Source organism: Miscanthus floridulus, chromosome 2 (assembly GCF_019320115.1).
Source record: "Miscanthus floridulus cultivar M001 chromosome 2, ASM1932011v1, whole genome shotgun sequence".
NCBI lineage: Eukaryota > Viridiplantae > Streptophyta > Magnoliopsida > Poales > Poaceae > Miscanthus > Miscanthus floridulus.
The window spans coordinates 2951218-2965626 of record NC_089581.1 but is presented as its reverse complement, the minus strand read 5'-3'; the positions used below and the strand labels follow the sequence as shown (position 1 = coordinate 2965626).

Below are 14409 nucleotides of genomic sequence, written 5' to 3'. Positions count from 1 at the left end.
TGAATCTTTTAAGCCTAATTAATCTATGATTTGACACCGTGGTGCTAGAGTAAACATGTGCTAATAACAGATTAATTAGGTTTAAAAAAATAATCTCGCAAATTAGCCTCCATCTATATAATTGATTTTATAATTAATCTATATTTAATACTCTTTATTAGTATCTAAATATTTGATGTAACATAAATTGTAGGAGTTACTAGAGAACCAAACACCCCATCAGTTCGAAGAAGCCTTCCGATATATATGATCCACAGCTCGAACGACGTCGTGTCTCGCTGCATGCATGCTTATTAACACCACTGGTAGGAGTAAGTAGAGAGAGGGTGCATCGGACGCACACAGCGTGGCCCGACCAAATTAAGCCCCTATAGCTAGCTAGCTCCATGGAGGAAATTAACCAGAGCGTACGTGATGTTGAGCACGCACGGCCGAGGTAAGCAAACCAATACTTTTCTTTTATAAAACCAATACTGCAGCAGCTAAGCTGATAGCCTGATACGTACTCAGTGGCGGAGCCAGGAATTATCCTTAGGGGAGGCCGGCCACCAGGAATTATACTTAGGGGGAGGCCGGCCAAAAGAGCTAACATGTAAAAACTAAGTGTAACTCAACTCCTTAGGTTCCTTGTGATGACTATCGAAATTAATTCACTGACTTGAACGGGTGCTCGCAATTTCTTATATGTATTCTAGGATCTAAGACGTTATTTTTTCAGTGGTAAGTGATATGCCCGTTAACAGCAAGACGTATATGATGACTTTTGAGTATCGACTCGGTCTTTTTCATTGCGATAATTTTATTATCTAGTTGTGTTTTGTATGATTATATTATCTAGAAGATATTAATAGGTATATATGACAAGAATTTTATATAATCTCTCTCTTAATATAAATAAAAACTATTAAGTCATACTACTAATTTTTTTTTATTGTGAAATATTGGGGGGGGGGGGGGGGGGGGGGGGCATGGCCCCTGCCAGCCCCCCCTTGGCTCCGCCAGTGTACGTACTCCTCCTCCTACTACTCCTATCAAACAGGCATGACACGAGCACGATTGACAGTGCGTGAAGCACGAAACGATGGCCTGCTGTTTTTTATTCCTTTCAAGTGCATGAGCCCCGCACGCCGTCCCACCTTAGTCCCATCACTGCCCACTCCGTCGCCCACGCCTCTGTGCGCGCACTGCAAAGCGATGCCGTCCGCGCGAATCGAAGCATGCTGCGTACCTGGTCATTGAGCTCCTTGACACGCACGTGGTGCGGCTGCTCCATCCTGACGCAAGGGCACTGACGCAAGGGCACTGCTACACGCTAGCTTTTTAATTATCTGAAGTCGGCGCCAGAGTCCGTGGCGTCGAAGTCGGCGCCATGTATTATGGCCACGTGGTGGCGCCGAGACGTGTTATCTCGGCGCCAGAACTCATGGCGTTGACCCCTAGGGTCCAAATATGAGTTTAAGTTTCTCAGTGGGCCAAATGTAAATTTTATTAAAAAAAAGGTTAAATAGTAAAAAATTAGGGGGAGTTCCACTCAAATAAAAAAAAGTACTCAGCTCAACTCTGCAGTCTGAAGAGGCCAAGCGTCCAAGTTTTGTAGACAGCGCAACAGAGCTTTAGATTTGGTGTGTTTAACAGAGCGAATCGGAAAGCAATAATCCAATGAGAGAAAACATGATCAGATTCAATGCTAGTAGTATTTGGGTCCACCACAAAATTCCATCAGTAGTTTGCAGCAACCATTTTGCATGTGTAATGAAACAGTCAAAATTTTATCACCGGAAGGAAAAAGGCAGGCTAAATTTCCAATAAAGAAACTGCCTCAAAATGTGCCAGGGGTCCATTTTCTGATTCTATTGATTCATCAATAGCTTCCTTTCCTTAGCCTCATCAAAAACATCACTCAACGGTTCCACTGGGGCAGGACCTCCATCATTTCCAACAGAAATCCGTTCATGGGACTTGCTGTTAGAGCTTGCTGAGGAGAGATATTATGGACCACAATGTTCACCGGCTAATATACACTAGTCTGTTGTAAAAGTCTAGATGAGCATATGCATTACAGCGTAGAAGAGCAAGCAGTGCACAAACACAGCCTCAGTATTTGTTATTCAGAGAACTCTAGCCATTCAGGCATAAGGTGTTTGAGACAAGAAAGCGTGTCGGTATAACTCGTTACATAACAAGAATCCGTGTCTGCATCTCCATTCATCAAGGCTCAGCAGATAGACAAACAGCAGAGTTATCCATCAGAGGACGTGGACTGGATTTCGATATTGTCAATTAGCCTGACCTTTCCGAACCATGCTGCGACACAAATTACACAAGGACGGTCCATCCTCTCCGCAGGCACCAAGCTTTCTTGCTCCACAATCTGCATTAACACCAAATAGAGGTCGACTTTGAATTGAATCAATAAATATGGAATCACTTGATCATCATCGATATATGCTTTACCTAACAGAATAGCCTAATCAAAACAGGTAGAAGTAGTCATCATATCAGGTAAGCACTGGGTTCTCATCATAACAAAAAAAGGGTAGGTTTAGTTGTACTGAATTCTCCTGTCATTTGGAGGCAATAAATTTGCAACATGTCAGTCATGCATATTTCAGCAGTTTCCCCTCCCCAGGGGGAACCCAGCACCACTACACTACTAAAAGAAACACAGTACGATGAAAAACCTATGATCGGTGAGATAGCAGAAAACTCAATCGCTAATGGAATAGCTACGAAACGTAGTATTGCTCAGGAGCAGCACAGAGACATAGTACAACATATTACCTCAACATAGTCAACCTGGCCACCAGCTTCAGCAAGTGTCTGCACTATTTGATCTTTTATATGTTGGCTATGATTGCTTCCACTGAGGGCGGCGGTTCTAGCATCCACCAGTGATCTACTAATTGATAACGCCTAACAAAGGAATGACCACAGTTAACAGCTAGGTTTATTGTGAGAAGGAACAAAGATGTTTACAAAAGTTACCTCCGAAGGTAATCCATATGCAGCAAAACTTTATTAACAAACAAATCAAATTGTTAAGTTGTAACAATGAAACAACAAAGCTACCATTATCTTCTGATCTATAGCCTGGAAGCAACACCATAGGGAAGGGTAATCTAGTACATGCGAAAATCAGCATAATAAGTAACAGTTTGAAAATTATGGTTTCTTCTAGAAATTTTACATGCAGTCGACTACCACATTTTAGCCTAAAATCATCATGTTTTTTTTGAAAGGACCTAAAATCATCATATTTGCATTTTCAGATTAATTCCCATTCTTCCCTTATTATTTAATTCTATGAACTACCTTAAGATTGTTGTGATGATAAACTGACAATAGCTTTTGGGTCTGCACAAGGACAGCGAAGCAGAACCGAAACGGTAATGGCAATTTACTAGTCGTCTTAACTTAACAGAGTATAGTTTACAACCATGGCTACTGCAGGAAAGTTGCTGCATGAATCCAACCTGATTAAATTAAACACTGAAGAAACTGGACAATAAGTTTTTTTCTACAAAATGCTTAAACCTCGCTTCTCTATTTTTTGGTGATTGTTGTACAACATAGTAAAAAAAAGGTACATTACAAAAAACAAATTGCAACTTCCAGTAAAAGACAGACCTTCTCCCTATTCTCGTGTGACAGATTTACATTGCGAGAGCTCATGGCAAGACCATCAGCTTCACGCACTATTTCTGAACCAACTATCTGTATAGCAAAATTGAGATCGCGAACCTGAAAACAGCAAGAGCTTGTATCAGTAACACAAAGAAATCAAATAAACTTGATCTGAGATAAATAGCTAAGACACATTACATGGGGCTAGAGTGGAAGTGAACATGAAAACAGAAAACAAGCAAAGTTGGCTTCTAAAGAGATACCCGGTGCCAATTTTTTGTTTCTTTTAGGGGGACTGGTGCCAGGTTTTCAGCTTGGTGAAAGCAGCAATAAACCAGAGGTCTAGAGCAAAAGTAATTGTCTGAATGGTTGATGGTCTAAGGCCTATTTGGCTTCAATTTGCCATGGCTGTCTTTTTCTGCAGATATGTACTTGAACCATTGAAATTTGACAATTGCTGATTGTAAACAGAAGAAATTATGTTTGTGTATCGATGTCAAAGTTGTTACCATCCGGCAGATGAGGCACCACTGTTGATAATCCTTTTTCCCGAACACAGCGACGTCCGGCTCCACGATGTTGAACAGCTTGGCGACCACAGTGGCCACGCCGCGGAAGAAGACGGGCCTGCTGCTCCCGCACAGCCCCTTCTCCAGCTGCTCCACCCTGAACCCACGTCTCGTGTGCATGCCCACCGGCAGTCCTCCAGGCACGACACCGCGCCCCCGGACACGCCTGGCCGCAGAGGGGCGGTCAGCGCTACCGCGGACGTAGAGGTCCGGGGGGCAGAAGACTGCGGCGACGACCCCGGTGGCGGCCAGCTTGCGGAGGTCGCCGGCGAAGTCGGAGGGGTACGTGGCGAGGTCCTCAGTGGGGGCGAACTGGCTGGGGTTAACGTAGATGGAGACGACGACGGCTACGGGGCCGGCGGAGGCCGCCACGGCCGCGGAGACGAGCGAGAGGTAGCCCTCGTGGAGGAAGCCCATCGTGGGGACTAAAGCGACGGCCTTTCCCTCCGCGCGGCGGCGGCGCGACCAAGCCCGCATCGCCGCCTTGTCGTGGAGGTCCTTTGAATATTCCACCTGAAATAGAGTTGTCCGACTACCGGAGATTGCCGAGTTATGGAAGTAAGAGCCCATCTAGACTTCTCCAACTTCCTCAAGTTCTTTGTACAGTTAAGAAGTACACTCAATGTTCGCTAGTTCTATTATGACAAGTAACTTTTCTGCTTTTGTTTTTCATGCTTAATCTTTTTTTTTTCTGTTTAGCTCAGCGCAATGACTTTGCCCTTACTCTGTTTACCTTCATGCAGGCTAGAGGCCAATGATCTTGAGATTCAGACTATATCATGGCCCAAAATAACCGAGAAGGTTGTCCTGCTCAAGAAATCTCAAAAAATTTGTGTTGTCATGATCTTATCAGGGGAATCATGAGAAAATAAAATTATTTTATTGGGATGGTCAATAAAGGCATTCTTTCATTTCCAATTCATTCTTGTGTGATCTTTTTTTTTTTTGTAAAATATAGTTGGCTAAAATGCTTTAGTCTCGACATGACCAAGCTTTGTGCTTGTTTTAACATGCTACTGTTTCTTTACATATTAGCTCAGCCCAGATGAACTAAGCTGTTTATAGAAGAAAAAAAAAAGGGACACCTAGACCCTTAAGAAGGCATAAGCTGGTAGGCTGTTGCTTCAGAACATAGCTGCATCAGAAGTCTAAAATAAATCGGCCAACTGTCAATACCAATCTTCATTAATTTAATACTTATTTTAGTTCAGAACTTCCATCATAACATGTACTACAATGTGTATACTTGCATACCGATTTCTAAGTTTTAACACAATCTGTACTAATACATTTGCTAGGCAACTCGATGTATTGTGTCATATTCCTTGTTTGTAGTAGCACATGATAGTTTAAGTGTAGAAGGCGGCTTAACATGGACATAAGGTCAATATATAGAATATTACATGCACATGATAATTTGCTTGATTGTGAATAAATCTTTCTAACAGACACGTGCCGTGCATGTCCACTAGTATGCATAATGCATCTCTATTGTATTTGACACCCTCGTCCATGCTAAAATTGTTGAGCAACAATCATCATCTACACAGCCTGGAACTTTTTTTTTTGATAAGTCGACGGGAGGGGAGAGAATCCCCCACCTGATAGATATATTAATCATGATCAGGGACGGAGGGAGAGGGGGGCAAACACCCCCCCCCCCCCAAACCTTCCTAATACCCACTATATAACCCCTTAATTAGCTAATAAAAATTACTAATTAATGTTGTATCATCTCTTCTTTGTATCGCAAATCAAATATTGATTTGGCTATTATTTATACTCTTGCTAACTCAATATACCTATATGTGTATGTGCGCACACATATTTTATCATATGTGGTTATCATTAGTATACCAAAACGGCCCTCCCTATGGTCAAATCCTGGCTCCGTCCCTGATCGTGATTGGCTCTCAAATAGCCATGTAGTTTATAAACATTTTAGTGAATCATAGCTGCTACAGTTTTACATTGCGTTGGTTAAAGCAGTGCACCAATCATCGGCCGGCTCCGTTCGGTTTGATGAATTTTGGCTGAAACTGGCTAAAAAAAATACTGTTCTGGCTAAATTATTGTAGGAGAAAAACACTGTTCCGGCTGAAAAAAAGAAGGCCGGGTAAGGCGAACGGGGCTTCTATCATCACGTGGAAGCCGCGCTCACCACATTGTTGAGCCTGGAACTTACGGAAAGAAAGATGCCGAAGAGTGTTTGAGTACACAGCGCGAACTGCAGAACAACTGCTTGCGACAATCAGAGAAGACCTTGAGGCAGTTCAGAACGCATGGGAGGAGTGAGCTGTAGATGTGGACTTTGATTTCGTTGTGCCTTTTTCTCTAACTTCCTTTTATTCGGTTTCCTCTTTAGTCTGCTTCTCTCGTTGCTCTTATTCCCTTTTTAGTTTTAACTCCTTGTACATTTTGACACTCCTTTCTACTAAATGAAAAGGCAGAGCACTTGCCCTTGCTGCTCAAAAAAAATTTGTTGCACCACATCCCCTTGGATGGTCCGCTGGTGGTATTTCGGCTGATTCAATAGTGTTTCTATGAGGGAAAATAAGCCGAAATAAGCATGAGCCGGCTGAAAAGTAGATGAGTAGAACAGGGTGGATATCTCGTCTGCTGCATCCACTTGTCGTTGTGGTAGGCTAGGAGAGAACAATGGATAAACAGTTTCCTTTCAAGGTCAAGGAGATCTCTTCATTAATCATTACTGTATGCCAAAGCAGGACAAGCAATGCTGCTATACTAAGAAGATGCTCAGCATTATTACAATTCAGCAAGGGGGGACAGTATTTGAAGAATTGAATTTCTTGCCGAGCCCTTTGATATCCAAAAGGAATTTCCACCCGATTCTTACACATATCAACAATGAGTACAGACCATGACACACAGGTACCACACCACTGGCCTGTTGTGGTCACTACGATTGGTAAATGGTTGCATCAGTTTCGGCTGATCCATAAACTTTTCAGAGCCGCGGAGATCTTTGGACTCGAAAAGTATTTAGCCCCCCCAAAAAAACATGTTTACCCTTTTGCGACAAAGAAACATCTCTTTTGAACTTTGCCAGTAAGCCCAGGCAACCAAGGTCGCCGGGACGGTGGATCTACCAGTGGATCAGGCAAGAGAGTCGGTTCCCATAATCCCATGCATGATGAACCCTTCATCTGAGGAACAACTGCGTCATTCAGCATCTCATATATTTCAGCACATTGTGGATGCTCTTGATCCCTAGAGTAGAACACATGATTCCTCATGTTCACCTCAATCTGACTAAAACCAGTCGTCCTCTTCGCCTTGCTGCCCCTCATGACCTTCCACACCTTTGCTGTTTCATCCCACATTCCATGTGATGCAAATACATTGGCCAGGAGCCTATAGCCTCCGGAACCAGAGGGGTCAAATCTGACAAGATCCTCACCCACTTCTCTTGCTACCTCCACCTCATTATGCATCACACAGGCTCCCAGGAGCGTCGCAAGAATGGCCTCATCGCGCATACCCGGCAGCATACCATCAACAAGTTGCTTGGCTTCCCTTACATATCCTGCTCGACCTAGAAGGTCCACAAGGCAAGAGTAGTGCTCAATGGTTGGTTCTACTCCATAAACATGGTAAATGGATTTGAACATGTTGCGACCTTTCTCAACCAACCCAGCATGCCTACAAGCAGACAGCACAGCAGTGAAGGTAGTCGAACTTGGTTTATACCCATGTCTCAGCATCTGAGCAAAGCCCTGTAAGGCATGGTAACCACAGCCATGGTTCGCAAAAGCTTGCACTATCGACGTCCATGTTATGGCATCCTTCTCTTCCAATCTTTGGAAGGCAAACCAGGCAGACATCAGATCCCCACTTCTCGAATACATTGTGAGCAGAGCATTTCCTAAGGAAGTTTCTGACAGGAATCCAAGCGTAATAACCAACCCGTGAATTTGCTTAACTTCACCTGTGCTCTCAGATATAACCAGGATACTGATTAGTGTTCTGATGTTAGGAGATACTGCTGAGCGGCGCATAAGAAGAAACATGTTTAAGGCTTCATGCTTACACTCGTTCTTAGAATATGCCTCGATGATGGTACTCCAGGTCACCAGGTCTTTTGCAAGCATTGAATCGAATAATCTCTGCACCTCATTCAGCTGGCCATTGTTGGCATAAACGGTGATCATCGCATTGCATGCCACTGTATCCTTCGCTGGCATCCAATCAAAGAACTCTCTTGCCCTGCAAGCAAGACCATTCTTTGCCAAGCCAGTGACCATTGTAGTCCAAGAAACAGCATTCCTGTGTCTGTGTGGCATCCTCTCAAACAACTGAACTGCTTCAGCCACTTTCCCAATGCTGAGAAAACCAGAAATCATGGCATTCCAGGAATACGAATTCCTCTCCGGCATCATATCAAACAATTCCCACGCCTGCTGAATCTGACCACTGTCAACATAGGCCTTAACCATGGCCGTACAAGCGACCACATTCCTGTGAGGCATCCGATAAAACATCTCCCTCGCTTCCCTGAGCATCCCATTGCTCGTGTACCCCTGCACCACCGTCGTCCACGAATAGTCATTCCGATCAGGCATGACGTCAAACAGCTCCCGCGCCTCGCGAACGCGGCCGGCGCGGAAGTACCCGGAGACCATGGAGGTCCAAGTGACGACGTTCTTCACCGGTATCCCGTCGAACAGCTCGCGCGCGCGGTCGACGCGCCCGGCCTTGACGTACCCGCCGAGCATGATGGTGTCCAGATAGAGCCCCCGAGCAGCCGAGGGCGCCGCGCCGAAGAGCGCCTCCGCACGCGGCAGGTCGCGCTCCCTGAGTCGGAGGGCGACCATGGCGGCGTAGGCGGCGGCGTCCCGGCCCGGCGTCTCGTAGTCATCGAGCACGGCACGAGTGGCCGCGGCGCCGTGCTGCGGCCTGGGGCCTTGGCCGGTCGTCGAGCATACGTCGTCGTGGGCTGCGCGGTGCCGCGGCGGGTTACCGGGCTCCGCGACGGTGCCGTGGAAGCGGAGGGCAGTGGTGCCGGTGGCGTCGCGCCTCCGCCGCGCGAGGCCGAGGGCGTGGGTGTCGTCGCTGGTGGTGTAACGGATGTCTCCGCGGGCGCGTCGCTGCGGAGGCCGACGGGGCCTCGGGATGGTGCTGTGGCGGCGGAGCTGCGAGCACTGGACGAGGAGAGGGAGGACGCGCCGGCGCCGGCGAAGCATTGGGAGGGAGGAAGATGACGCCGCCGGGCGCGGTGGCGCGAAATTCTGCGGCCGGTCCCTCGGGTTATTCAAATATATAGCCAGGATCAAATTTGGGACGATTCTCAACCGTCCGATTGATTCTGTGAGGCTCGCAATGGCGTGGGGCCCTAACACTTTAGATTACCGTCATACACGCCCTCCCCCACCCAAATTGCATTGGATTCAGCCGGGTAATGCTGGGAGCCTGACGTCCGTCACCGCGCGGACGCCATGTTGTTGGACCCGACGTGCAGAAGTTGCCATTTCTATCCGCTCCCTCTGCTCCGCTCTAATAATAGTAGATTAAAAAAAATGATGCATTCGCTCCGTGACCGGCTCCGTCGCCGCTCCCGCTCGTCTCCCTCTCTACCCCGTCTCCCGCCGGCCTTCCTCTCCACCACTGCCGCGGCATGCTCCCCCACGACCTCACCACCCGCTCGCTATCGTCGTCTCCACCGCCGGCACCGCGAGCGCCCTATCGCCAAGGGCCGCACAAGTGCCCGCCCGCTGTCATCCTCCTCCATCGCGACCGCACAACCAGGATTCCGTTGTGTCGTGCTCTGCCTGCCTGACTGCCGTGGTTTACTGAAAGCGCATGTTACAAGCATATGTTTCGAGTGTTTCAGAGGTATGTTGCAAGTGTTTCAGATGGATGTTGATCGGGATGTTGCATATGTTGCAATGGTTGTACACGTATGTTGCAAAGGTCTGTTACCAATGTTTCATCTGTGTTTTCCGGACACATGTTGTAAGTGTGCTTATCTGGATGTTGCATATGTTTCACTCATAAGTTGCATGTGTTTTATCTGGATGTTGCATATGGTTGTAATGGTTTTAAGTGTTTTCAGGTGTTTTTTTTCAAGTGTTTTAGAAGCACGTTTCAAATGTTTTATCTGCCTTCAGACGTACATTGCAACTGTTGTATTTAGATGTTTCAAAAGCAGATCAGGGTTGCATCTCTCCTCTTCGCCTTATGCTGCATCTTCTTAGTGTGTCTCCCTCCCAGTGCTGGCAGGACATCCATACGACGTCGCGGACGGGTCCTTTCGAATTGGAGGCGCTGCCCCCTTCCCCTCGTGTCACTGTGGCGAAACAGAGTGGAGCGTGTGGGTGTTCGTCCTATTTGGCAGCGATCTCTAAATTGAAAATGAAATTTTCTGAACTGGAACTCTAAACACAGATTGGATTGGACGGTGAAATGGAAATTTGTTCCTTATTCATTACGAAAACATCCTGATGAACGAGGAGTCCGATAAATAAAAATATAATTGCACCGTGATCACAGCAAGCAAAATCTGAGACCGACGATACTCTCGATACAGACACACCCAATGCAACTAAGTGATGAAGGTGGATCGGGAGAGAAATCAGCAAAGCATGGCAAGCAGAGCAACGTGGAGGCGGCGGCGACAGGAGCAGGACGGGCCGGCGGCCGGTGGCGTCTATACGAAGGCGTGCTTCTCCAGCAGCTTGAGGACGTCGTCCTGGTTGTTGAGCTTGGCCACGTCGATGGGCGTCTTCCCGTCCAGGTTCTGCAGCGTCCTGCATGAGCAATTCAATAAACCAGCAGGTCTCAGAGTCAGGCTGCTTAGCTTTCAGGTGAGCCGGCATGGCAGATCGGCGGGGCGGGCGGGCGGCTTACACGGCGGCGCCGCTCTCGAGCAGGAGCGCGACGCAGTCCTTGCGGCCGTATCCGGCGGCGTAGTGCAGCGCGGTGTTCTTGTTCTTGTCGACGGCGTCCACGGCGGCGCCGGCCTCCAGGAGCGCCTGCGCGCACTGGAGCTCGCCATAGCCGCACGCGAAGTGGAGGCCACGCCGCCCTTCCGAGTCCTCCTCGTCCTTGTCCGCGCCCTCCTCCAGCGCTTTCTTCAGGCCCTGCGTGCAGCTCCGACGACCAGGTGTCAGGTGATCAAATGTGCAAGGCGTAACGTATCGTACTTAACCACGTGGCAGTGGCAGTGGCAGCGGCACAGACCTCGACGTCGCCGACGCTCGCGGTGTGGTGGACAATGGACTCGTCCTCGTACTCACCTTCCTCCCCGGCGTCGTCCTCCGCCTCGGCGTGCTCCGCGCCGCCGGCCTCGCCGGACGGGCCGCCGCCGACGCCCATCGCGCGCCCGAACTTCTGCAGAGCCTCGGGGTCGTTCCAGTACCTGAACCATCAAACACGCATTCGATCATTCGTCCACCATGGTAAGTTCTTCCTTCCCGTACTCGATCATCGCTTGTTCAAGGAACAAAGCAAGCCACAGCAGCTCACTTCATCATGGCGGCGGGGCCGCCGGACTCGATCTCGTCGAGGATGGGCTTGAGCTCGGGGTCATCCTTCATGCGCGCGACGCGGGCCTCCAGCTGCTCCTTGTGCGCCGGGTTGGTGAGGCCTCCCAGCATGGTGGACACGGCCGGGTCCTGCATCAGCGCGCTGCCCAGCCGCTCCGCCATGGCCACGAACTGCGGGTTCTGCATCAGCTGCTGCATCGTCGCCACGTACTTCTGCGGGTCCAGCTGCGCCGCCGGCGCCTGCTGCCGCTGCTGCTGCCGCGGGGACACCACCGTCTTCTGTAGCTGCTCCGCCATCTCCGTGAACGCCGGGTCCTTGGCAATCTGCTCTGCCATCCCCTTGATGCTAGGGTCCTGCCGACGACAACTCAACATTTGTCAACCAAGAAAGATGTCGAGGGCCGGCCATCGTCGGAAATTCACAAGGTAGGCGGTAGGCCAATTAATCAACCTCTTTCAACTATAATAAGATCAAACTCGGCTACATGTCACAAAATTTGATTCCTTTTTTTAAGTTAAGTTTGTTATATGTATAATTGTTGCTACCAAGTTTCATATGGAACATCTCGAGTTTTGCAAAAGCATCTGATGAGCAAAAGGAGGAAGACGACTCAGCAGCGTACATTGAGAAGGTTCATCATGGTGGAGAAGTCGAAGGGGTTGGCCGGCACCGACGGCCCTGCCCTGCGCGCCGCCCCAGCTGGCTTAGGCTGAGGCTGAGGCTGCTGCTCCGCCGCCGGCGCAGGCTCCTCTGTCGTGACAGCAGCAGCAGTCTTCTCCTCTGCACAAACCCCACCACAAGTCGTCTTGAGCTTCTCGATTACTTCATTTCATGGCCACAAATCGCGCACGCCAAGAACAGATGAACAGAACAGAAGAGAAAGCATGGCATGGAGAAGAATCAAATCAAATCAAATCCCTGACCTTGCGCAGCCATGTCGACGGGGGCGGGGAAGAAGGAAGCTCTGGCGATGAACCGAGCGAGCGAGCGAGGATGACGATAAGGTGGGTGCCTCTGGCGGCAGCTGTAGAGAGGAGCTGAGCTGAGGAGAGAAGGCGACCAACCAGAGGCGCCCACGCCGTGATTTGGCTTATATACCGTTTGTTGAGTGATTGCAATTTGTACACATGGATGATGGATGCTGCAAGGAGCATCTCCTTTCACAGATAATAACAAAAAAAAAGAGGTAAAAGCACCACCACCACAGGTAGATCTCCTTGCAATTGCAAGTCTTCAGTGTTTTTGCATTTTTTTTTCAGGGTGGTTTTGCAGGTAAAGAAAATCGTTTTTTTTTTCAGGATTTGTTGGTGCACATCTTGCTCTTTTAAGTTGTCAATGAAATGAAAAAGTTTGCTCTTTTGAAATGGAGACCTTCTACTTTTTTCTATCTACTGTATAATACAACAAAGCTGCGCACGGTTCATTCATTCAAGAGGGGGAAAAAGGAAACAATCTTGTGTGATTTCGGGAGGAAAAGATAATCAAATCGGTGAGGCTGAGACAGTAGTTTTTTTTAGCAACTAGCTATCTCTCTCTAGAAAACCAAAAACCAAGTTAAATTGAAAGATTGAGAAGCTTTTGGGATTTTCTTTTGACAAACCTTTAGCATCTCTCCCTGTGGCGTGGGCCAAAGAGAAAGAGATGTGTTGAGGACTTGAGGTGCCAAGCTTGCAGCATGGCATGCAATGGAGGGCCCACCAAAGCATGGGGGAATCCGGGTCAAGGGATTTGGGATAGCAAATGTGCGGATGCAATACCTTCCCTCCCCTGCTGTTGCGACTAAAAACCAATAACGCTGCGCTTCTGCCGTTTTTTTAGCCTCTCATCATGGCATTGTACTTGTACTCTTCTAGTACTTACTTTTTTCTAAGAGCACACAGCCACTTATTGTTATTTTGAGTTACATCAGAGCGGATCTAGAAACATAAGTTAAAATGAGCTTATTGCATTATCGACTCATCGAGTAGTTAAAGCATCTCAGTGTAGGGGCTTAGGAGAAGTTTCATGCTTAGTAGTGGTTTTTTTTCTCTCCTCAGTGTTTTTTTTCTCTCGAATATGCAGGAGCTCTGCATATCATTTTTCATTAAGGAGAAGAGCAGTCAAAGGTACAAGAATTGCCAGCAATGTCGGCTGAGTGATAGAGGCTACATTATGAAAAGAAACAACCTAGAGTCGCTAGACCTGAAGGCAGAGCTTATCTTGCTTTGAGCATTTGAAGCCCGGCTGCCCCGGCTTCAATCCAGCGATCCACCTCCATCTTGATGATCTGGAGCAGGTCAGCGATCGAAGCGGATGAGTTGTGAAAACACCTCGCATTTCGTTCCTTAGAGATCAACGCGAACAGCGAGTCCAACCCCTTCAGTTGCTGACCATTGGCTAGCCCACGCAATCGTCGCCACTAGGTCAGAGTTGAAGGCGTTCCAGGCGGTAGATGAAGGCCAAGCGCTTGTAGCACGTAGTGCTAAATTTCCCTTGCGAATGGACAGGCTGCGAAACGGTCGTAGCTACTGGGTGACGAAATGGATAAAGGGTACTGTCAATAAGCCCGATCTATTGTTTCTTGAGCTTGGTCGCAGAGGTAGCATTGTTCTCTTGCTTCCAGCCCATGTCTCGCACGCCTATCTGCTGTCCAATGTCTGCGCCGAGCTGCCAGCCACAAGAAGATCCTTACTCTCAGCGGTGCCCAGGTTTTCCCAACCAGCCGATGGCT

General features: G+C 48.1%; 2 protein-coding genes and 1 pseudogene across 3 annotated transcripts; all 3 read right to left on the bottom strand.

The window, feature by feature from the left end:
• Positions 1 to 1538: 1538 nt before the first annotated feature.
• LOC136515069 (pantoate--beta-alanine ligase-like) lies at positions 1539 to 4833 on the bottom strand (annotated as a pseudogene).
• Positions 4834 to 4942: 109 nt separating this feature from the next.
• Positions 4943 to 9749, bottom strand: LOC136515060 (pentatricopeptide repeat-containing protein At2g35030, mitochondrial-like). The gene has a single exon (XM_066508747.1). It carries the CDS (start codon positions 9395 to 9397, stop codon positions 7220 to 7222), a length of 2178 nt encoding a protein of 725 aa, XP_066364844.1. The 5' UTR covers positions 9398 to 9749; the 3' UTR covers positions 4943 to 7219.
• Positions 9750 to 10604: 855 nt separating this feature from the next.
• On the bottom strand, positions 10605 to 12779 carry LOC136537648 (ankyrin repeat domain-containing protein 2A-like). 2 transcript variants are annotated; one of them, XM_066529603.1, is made up of 6 exons: positions 12623 to 12779; positions 12322 to 12479; positions 11679 to 12052; positions 11394 to 11571; positions 11061 to 11293; positions 10605 to 10960 (listed from the first exon to the last, which is right to left on the bottom strand). In XM_066529603.1, the coding sequence occupies exons 1-6, from the start codon at positions 12633 to 12635 to the stop codon at positions 10861 to 10863; spliced, it is 1056 nt and encodes a 351-aa protein (XP_066385700.1). In that variant the 5' UTR covers positions 12636 to 12779; the 3' UTR covers positions 10605 to 10860. The 2 variants fall into 2 exon arrangements, with proteins under 2 accessions (XP_066385700.1, XP_066385699.1); XM_066529602.1 differs by having other exon boundaries at positions 12322 to 12521; positions 12623 to 12761.
• Positions 12780 to 14409: the final 1630 nt, after the last annotated feature.

Excerpts from the sequence above, each read along its gene's own strand:
- LOC136515060 (XM_066508747.1), bottom strand. The coding sequence starts at position 9,397 with ATGCTTCGCCGGCGCCGGCGCGTCCTCCCTCTCCTCGTCCAGTGCTCG.
- LOC136537648 (XM_066529602.1), bottom strand. Across the intron at positions 11,572-11,678 it reads GGCCCCGCCGCCATGATGAA|GTACTGGAACGACCCCGAGG; the intron begins GTGAGCTGCTGT and ends TTGATGGTTCAG. Across the intron at positions 11,294-11,393 it reads CGAGCGTCGGCGACGTCGAG|GGCCTGAAGAAAGCGCTGGA; the intron begins GTCTGTGCCGCT and ends AGCTGCACGCAG.